Genomic DNA, 9,030 nt, shown 5'->3' with positions numbered 1-9,030 from the left:
TTGAGTCTTTTTGACTGCTTGCTCAAATCTGAACTAACACAACTAAAAAATGGATTAATACAGATAGATTTAGTCTTTATTATAGACGGATTTTTGGTTACCGATGAAATTACAGACAAATTTTGTCCCTCTGTAAAAGTCTCGTCGAAAATTATTTACCGATGGATTTTTTTCCGTCGGAAAATTACCGACGGATTTTTACCAGTTACCGATGGATTTTCCCTCTGTAAATTCTTCATCCATATCCTGAGGACTACGAACTTTTTGACAGATTTTCTGTTGGTAATTACAGACGAATTTTTCAACAGATTTTCCGTCTGTAATTACAGACGAATTTTTTGACGGATTTTTTGTCGGTAATTACAGACGGATTCTCCGATAGATTTTTCATCTGTAATTATAGATAGATTTTTCGACAGATTTTCTGTCAGAAATTGGAGTCTTGAAAGCATTCCAAACTCTAAATACAGACGGAAAATCCATCTGTAAATCCATCAGTAAGGTAAAATATTTTTTTTAGATTTTTCTATTGCAAAATAAATCAGTTTTCATACAAAATAAATATAAATTTAATGAATACAAATTTTCATCTAATTTTTATCTAAGTTGTATCCGAACATTCATAGTATTTTAAAATAACCAGTATTTGATATTAGCAATAGAACCAAACATGATGTTTGGTTTTTACAATGTATCAAGAACAAAGACAATAGTGCCAAGTTAATTATCAAAATTTCATTGTAAAATTTTTACATAAATACATACAGAGTGATTAAAACAAGGCCAGCCATTCTTGATGATATCCCAAATTTCATATCATTTCCATCATACATTTACGCCAGCAAATTCTTTGGCCATGCTAGTGGGTACCATTTTCACAAGAGACTGTATATGTAGAGGATGAAAATTAATTAAAAATATTGGATTCATCATAAACTACTACATTGTATCAGTATTTTGTTTTATATGAGGATTTTCATTTTTTGTTTTCCTTTATCTTTGTTGTTCTTTGGTGAAAACTTATCTACTAGTAGTTTTAGCTTCCTATATAATCCTATTTCTACTCTTTTATCATAGAAATAAATATTTTCAGTATTTTGAAATAGTTTCATAAAATAGGAGATCATCAGCCATTCAGTCCAATCATAATCTTGGAAAAAGTAAAAAATATACGGCAGGAGTTTCAAATATCCCAAAAAAATTGAAATTGGATATAGAACTATTATAGAATAAAATATCCATGTAATAAAAATCTTTGTTTATAGCTTAATGCAATGGGAAGAAAAACACACTTACCAGTGATGCGGACAAGGGTTTTCTTTCTAGACAAATCAGTCACATGCTGCAATGAGAAATCACCCGATCAAAACCATCGATTCAGCAAATTCAAATAAAATAAGAACAAGGAGAAAAGATGAACATAGTTTACTTACAATAAAGGTGTCATTGAATGATGCAAAAATGTGAGCAACACCAAAAACGTGCTTGCCCTCTCTAACAGTATCCTTATCACATTCCCAATTACACAACCCACATAACAAGTTCTAATAATGAAAAAAATAGCATCTTTATATCACTGGAATAAATATGAAATAAAAGAAAAAAGAAAAAATAATAATTAGAATAGAAACAAAACAATAGAATATACTGGGAAGTTTATGTGTGTTGAAGGTCCCCAATACTTAAGGGCTGCAAAGATCATAAGCCCTTGCAGCTTTTTCTTCCATATCATAGCCACCTTTAATCAATTCACATAAAAAAATAAAAAGAAAAAAAAACACTTATTAGCAATCACAAGAAGATGGTTGAAAATAAAAGTCTTTGGTTAAGAACTTACTCAAATAAATTATATCCTGCAATGTTCACACGAGAGAGAGAGAGAGAAAGAGGAAACAACTCATAACTATGCATACTAATTGGACCAAAAAATATTTGCAAAAGGGAAAAAATAATGAAGAAATCCAAACAAATAAATTTTACTAAAAAACACCGGACTTTCCCACCAACTGAGTCTTGAGAAGCTCTTTCCTTTCGATTAGTAAAACTATATAAAACTTTCACTCCAAAGTGCAGTTAGCAGAACTGAAATATATATAAGAAAGTTATCTCTAGCACTTTTTCCACGAGGCTTTATTATATTGATTCCCTATAATAATGGTGAACCCAAAAAAAAAGGACAGAGAATAAAATTCAGATAATGACCGTGATAATTTAAACACGTAAAGACAAGATTTAACTAATTGAAGTACACATCACAGATTCTCAACATAATCTTAGTTTTCTAAAGGTTTCAAATAGTAAGAAAGCATAAGAGTTTGTCCTAAGAAAACTAGTTATACTTTTTCACATAAGACTTACATATGGACATGTCATTTGACAATGGGTGAAAGAAGCAGTGCGTCTGTGTCTTGAATCCTTGATCCAATAAAAGTGAAACATCTCTTTAGAAAGGAAAAAAATGAATACAAATTAGTTTTCTGAAGATAAGTTTGCTAAACAACTCAGCAAAATGTAAAAATTGAAGAAGCACAAACATTACCAGAGACAGTAGCATGACAACAAAAGAGAAATAAAAGTTGTAAGAAATAATTAGTTGTACGAAATGAAAAGAAATAATGGGTGGGAAGAATAATTAATCAGTTGTAAGAAATAGAAAGAAATAAAAGTAAAATAGCATGACAACAAAAGAGAAATAAAAAGACAAAGCAGCAAAAGGAAGAGGTTACCCCTTCGTACGATCATTACCTGAGAGAAATTTTATGATAGTTAAAATCAGCTCCACAAAAGAAAATAGAGTTGCTTGAGGAATGAGATTTCGTTTTAGTCCAAGAAAATGAGCCTGTTAAGATAAAGTACATACGATGAATGATAAATTAGAATGCAACAGAACATGAGTATACTATACAAAAGGGGAGTCAAGGAAGCAAGACTCAAGATGAAAATCATAAATTATGTCTATTTTAGTTTTTGTCACTTTCTGAAAGAAAGGGAGGTTGGGCTAGAATGAGTAGTAAACCTGGTTGTCTTCACTAAGGAATGTCGCATTTTTCATGATCTTCAAGCATTTAAGAAGCAAAGTAAGGCTTTTTAGCTGTTTGTCATTTCTAACATCTTTGGTAGATAGATAACTATCCTCCACCCAGCACTGAAACGGCAAACCAATGGTTCTCTCCAATTAAATTAATCTACAACCAGATAGGGCTTCAAAACTTGAAATCAACTAGAAAAAAAGACAAACAGCTACTTAAATTGATTTCCTAAACATAAGGGAATTGTCTATATACGGAGTACCGACAGACACAATATTTGATCTTAGAATAAGAAAGACAAAAATGATAACACAAAGTAAAAAATAATTGCATTACGTATCCAAACAAAATAACATTTATTTTTCATAGTAAAAAGACAAGAATCCATAGATTAGAAAACAAAAATACTTTAATACTCTCTCCAGTTACATTTATTTATTAATGTACTAAAAGAGGTAGAACACAACACAGAATGATAACGGTTCATTTATTGGCTAAGTACACATAATGCTGTTAAAACACTTTTACTCTCTGCAAGAATTGCTATACTTAACAATAAATAGTGAGAAATATCTCAAGACATATGAAGTACAAATATATGTTAATAAAATAATAGAAATATAGAATCCCATAAAGCTTACCCTAAATTTGGTTAGGGCACCCCAAAGGACAAATGTCTCGTTGCATCATGATGCCTATGATTCCCTCTCAACCTGCCAGGCCGAATCTCTCCCTATATGAACCGAAGCACAAGTGAGAGCTCCACCTGCAGAGAACCAACCACCATTTCCCTTTCAAATTCCAATGGTCACAAAACATAGAATCACATCGTACATCTAAGTCTCCGTTAAAACACTCAAATACATCAACAAATCCACTAAACACTAGGAAACATATCCATAACAAGAATGCAAAATCCTCATTAAAAAAAACAAAGCTAAAATGCAAACTATTCTCAAAATGAACAAGACACCAAATTACTCCACCCAAAAATTCTCAACTTCAATTTAACTCTGCTCCATTGCATAATCACATTATAAACATGCTAATCATGATACAATTTGACATACCGATCTCTAATTAAAAGGCAATGATGAGAAACACCGAAGTTAGAGGGGAAAAGGAAAAACCTAAAATGCCAGAAGTTCAAGCTAGAGAGATAGGGTCGAGGAGCCAACCGCGGGTGTCCTTAGCGATGGGGGAGGGGACGGAGGAGCTGAACCTAACAAGGTTGGCCATTCTATCAGTTTCGCGGGTTGATTCTGTTAGCGGTGGAGAGAAGAAGGAGCCCGTTGATGGAGAGGGGAAAGCTAGGTTTAGCTAAGGGAGTTCTTCGATTTGAAGTTAAGTTAGGTTTATTTGATTTGTGTGTTGTGAGTGGAGTTTGAGCAAATGCTAGGTTTAACTAAATATTATCGACGGAAAATTTTAAATTACAGACGGATTTTCCGTCTGTAATAATTTAATAAAACTAGTATTTTAGTCCATTTAATTACAGACGTATTTTCCGTCTATAATTATTTTCCATGAAAAAAATTAATTTTTCCGACAGAATTATCGACTGGTTTTTTTTCTGTAATTTATGCTAATTCATTTTTTTTGTTTTCCGACAAAAAATCCATCTGAAATTCTGTCTGTATTTTCGTAGGATAAAATTCGCCGGAAATATCCGTCTGTAATAACTAGTTTTCTAGTAGTGTAATTTCGGTTCATTTGTGTATTAATTGAGGTTCACTTGATGCTGCTGATAAGTATTGACTAAATTTTTTATTCCTAAGTAATTTTGGTTTATTTCTTAGTTTAATTGAGGTTCATTTGGATCCATAAATGAATTTGATGTGTTTTTGTTGATGATCGAGTCTTTTTGAGTGCTTATTCAAATCTGAGCTAATTTCAGTTCATTTGCGTGTTACTTGAGATTCACTTGATGCTGCTGATAAATATTGACCATATAATTTCAGTTCATTTCTTAGTTTAATTGAAGTTCATTTAGATCCACAAATGAATTCGATGTGTTTTTGTTGATGATTGAGTCTTTTTGATTGCTTGGTCAATTTTGAACTAATTTCGGTTCACTTGTGTGTTAATTGAGGTTCACTTTATGCTGCTGAAAAGTATTTACCAATTTTTTTAGCAAAAAAGAATGAAATTATTCACTATCACTTTATTCAATTGCATTGGATTCCATTCTATTTCATTCAATTTGTCTTGAAAGTTGAAAGTTGTCCAATCTTTGGGACAAATTATTCATTGACAACACATCTGGACTACAAATGAATCGAAGTATTATTATAACAACACCATTGTGTAATAACAAATGAACCAAAAATTGTGCATTCTATAAACTCAAAAAATCATGTAATTTCGGTACATTTCTGAGTTAATTGTGTCATAATAATCAATATATAATTTCGGTGCATTTGGTCTCGTTGTCTTGTACAATTCAAAACTCTTTTTCCTTCTCCCCCTCCTTATCTTTCGCTTCGTCTTCTTCTTCTTCTCCTTTTTCATCTTTTCTTCTTCATCTTCTCCTTCTTATTTTATTTTCTTAAAATTCTTCTTGATTTACTCTCTTGAGAGGAATAAAACCAAGAAAATGAAGAAAAAAATATCAAAGAAAAACGAAAAATAAATAGCTACACTAACATGAAAAAGAGGAGGAGAAGAAAAAACAAAAAAAAATATAGCAACAACATCACCAATAGAAGAAGAAAGAAGAGGCGCACAAATAACAAACACAAAGTGAAGCGGAATTTCGTTTGTGTTAATGAATCGCATATGTACACGCTACATATAATGAAAATAATTTTTGTTGAGTTTAGATCAACTTAATTAGATTTGATTACCAAAAATATTTAAATATGTAGCAGCTCTCAATATAATAAATTAATCAAGTAGAACAATTTTTTATAAATCTAAATTATTCGTATAAAATATAGAAAACATATGATAGAAATATCTAACCATGCATTAAAAAGTACAATACTCTTGACCTACTAAAAAGGGTTCGAGTAAATGTCCAGAAAAATATATAACTAACAAAAGTAAAATCTAGTACTGAGAAGAGAATTACAAAAATAAAAAAGAAAATTGATGAAAAGACTATGGATAATAATTATTAATTATAATAATAATTAAGGATCTACTACTGGAGAAGTAAATTTCTAATCAATGCCGCTTGGGCGGTGTCAGTTGTTGCCAACAACTCCGACAAACGCTCGCTAAGATCATCAACTTCTCTGTGTAAGCTTCTTATATAGTTGCATGTTTCTTGCAACACCTTCGCAGATGACACCTGAAATGCATTATTCTTATTTACGTTACTCACTTTAATATATGCACTTTACTTTTGAATATAATGACGTATGAAGCATTTGAAATAATAATAATAATAATCTGGTTCAATTTAAATTGGTTGGATCGAGTTGACCAAGTTAATCGGCCGGGTTACTTGAACCTTCTGCTTACAGTTATACTTTATAAAATGTAATTTGACTTATATATATATAAAGAGAGATCTGAATTAATATTATTTTTATGCTTTTTCTTTGCCTACAACTTAACCTTAGTTAGATGAATGACTAAGATGTTATAATTAAATGTTCGGCAGGTTTAAAGGTAGGAAAAGGTAAAGAAGAAGAGGTTTAAATCGAAGAAGTAACAATACTATAATAAATTTAGAATTTAGCTTTTATGTACTGTAAAGTATAAAAAATGATATATTTGATAATAAAATATTTAGTTAAAAATAGTCTAAATTTATCTTATTTAATATTAATAAAATATTAAATAAGATGAATTTAGACAAATTAAGCTCGACCTATTCAAAAATAATTATTCATGAATTATTTATTCTTTTTCAATAATTTATTACCATATTCCATCATAAAATATAAAAGTAATATTTCACGATAACAACCAACCATCATAAAACAATAGTATCATTCAAGAGTTACAAGAAAGAAAGATTTGTTGCTATACTAGCTAACTAGCTTTCATTTATAAAAAATCACAAAAAAAAAAGAAAAGAAAAAGAAAGTCGGCAGAATAAGTTACGTTGAACTGAAGGAGAACAGGAAACCAATAGATTTGTATACAGAAAAAGCATTATTCTCTTATATTTTCTCATTTGCATATATATTTGAGAAATAATGAAAGAGAAATTAAAGAAACGAACCTTGTCAGTGCGTGTATGGCGAATCTCAGGAAGAAGCTGCTGTAACTTGGAGACAAGATCCTTTATCTGATCGTCACTGATATTGCTTGAACCACTTGGCTGCCTTGACCTTCTGCTAGACATTATTCTTTTCTTATTTTCTAATTACTTCAAACCAACCAAATAAATTCAAACAATACAATACGTATCTATATAAATTAAGTTAATTAAATAACCTCTTCTATAAATAATTATATATTACTTAATAGGTGTATGTAGGGAATGAATGAGCTAGGTAATTAAGAGAAGGTAAAAGGAAGATGTATTGAACTAACTAGCTAGCTAGAAAAAACAGGGAATTATAATAAGTATTATTGGGGACAAAAATAATTAGGGTAGAATAGAGTAGAGTATGTGTATATAACTATATATAGAGATAGAGTGGGGAGTGAGAGTGAGAGTGATGAACAGTAGAGTAGAGTAGAGTAATGCATGGGAGAGAGAGGAGAGTGCATAGCTGCTATTTAAATAGAATACGATCGGATTTGAGGGTAGTAGCTGGGTACGAGAGATCAGAGAGAAGAAGCTATAGCTAGCTAGAAAAAACAAATAATAAAATAGCTTTATTAGTAGTACTAGTAATAGAGATTACGCCCTATACAGGTCCTTAATTTAAGGTGAATGTTATAGTGTCTTTGATATTATGCCTAATTTACTAAAAAAAATAAATAGATAATATTTAATAAATTTTAAATATTTTACTTTTTATTTTAAATATTTTATTTTTTATTTTAAAAAAAAGTTAGATAATTTAGATACTATAGTAAAAGGCACCATAAAACTCACCTTAATTTAATTTCAGTTTTCTGAGTGTGTATCGGTCATGAAATAGAGGGAGTGAATCTTCCTCAGTAAAAAAAAAAAAATTAAATAATATCTAGTATTTAATTTTATTATTTATTATTTATTTTTTATTAATTTTTAGTCCTATTTTATTCTCTCTGATAAAAAAAATTGAAAGGTCCTATTTTCTGAAACGGAATCAACTTTACTTTTTTTCTCTCTGTGTTCTCTCTCACGGTCTCTCTCTCATACTCTGCACGCAATACCATGTTATCTAAATTGCAAATATTGTTTTTTCTCTAATATTTAATTTTCAGATTTTGTTATTGCCTGCTTATTATAAAATTTGAAAACTAAGTGGAATAGAAGTTGGGATCAACAACACTACCGATGGGAAAACTAGACGGGGACTTCAATTTTTATTTGACTGGTCAATATGCATAAATCCTAAATTCTTTAATACATTATAAAACTTTTAGAGGATTTTTTCATGCAAAGATGAAATTAGAAAATTATTAAATAATTTAACATATTTAATTAAATAACATTATTTTTTATATTATTTTTATTGATATTTATAATTTTTTATTTGGATATAATTATTATTTAATTATTTTGAATATTATATTATTACCCTTATTTTAATATAGAAGGTCTAATTAAAAAAAAAAGTTTCATTCTTACCGAAAATGTAATCCTTGGTGAAATTTAAACACTAACTGTTTTATTATTATGGACGACATAACTGTTGATAACAATAAAAATAAAATCATCAACAGAAAATTTGTTTTACCGATGATTAGTTATACGTATAATAAGGGTAAATGGTAAAATTAATTTTTAAAAGATTATTTGTTTTTTAAATTAATTTTTAAAAGATATTTTTAATTAAATTTATTTTTTAAAAATTTTAAATTAATCATGTTAGTTGTTTTGTTATATTTTGTGTTGATGGTGTCAAAATTTGCTAATATAATATATTAAGTGACCACAATACATTCT

The 9,030-nt window shown here is 29.4% G+C and overlaps 1 protein-coding gene across 1 annotated transcript; it reads right to left on the bottom strand.

Moving 5' to 3' along the window:
- Positions 1 to 5,989: 5,989 nt before the first annotated feature.
- On the bottom strand, positions 5,990 to 7,794 carry LOC107471744 (transcription factor PRE3). The gene is made up of 2 exons (XM_016091239.3): positions 7,207 to 7,794; positions 5,990 to 6,324 (listed from the first exon to the last, which is right to left on the bottom strand). Exons 1-2 carry the CDS (start codon positions 7,327 to 7,329, stop codon positions 6,175 to 6,177), a joined length of 273 nt encoding a protein of 90 aa, XP_015946725.1. The 5' UTR covers positions 7,330 to 7,794; the 3' UTR covers positions 5,990 to 6,174.
- Positions 7,795 to 9,030: the final 1,236 nt, after the last annotated feature.

This window comes from Arachis duranensis, chromosome 1 (genome assembly GCF_000817695.3).
Source record: "Arachis duranensis cultivar V14167 chromosome 1, aradu.V14167.gnm2.J7QH, whole genome shotgun sequence".
Classification (NCBI taxonomy): Eukaryota; Viridiplantae; Streptophyta; class Magnoliopsida; order Fabales; family Fabaceae; genus Arachis; species Arachis duranensis.
This window is presented reverse-complemented; position numbering and strand designations above follow the sequence as displayed.

Coding starts and splice junctions, on each gene's coding strand:
- LOC107471744 (XM_016091239.3), bottom strand. CDS start 7,329: ATGTCTAGCAGAAGGTCAAGGCAGCCAAGTGGTTCAAGCAATATCAGT. Junction 6,325..7,206: donor GCCATACACGCACTGACAAG/GTTCGTTTCTTT, acceptor AATGCATTTCAG/GTGTCATCTGCGAAGGTGTT.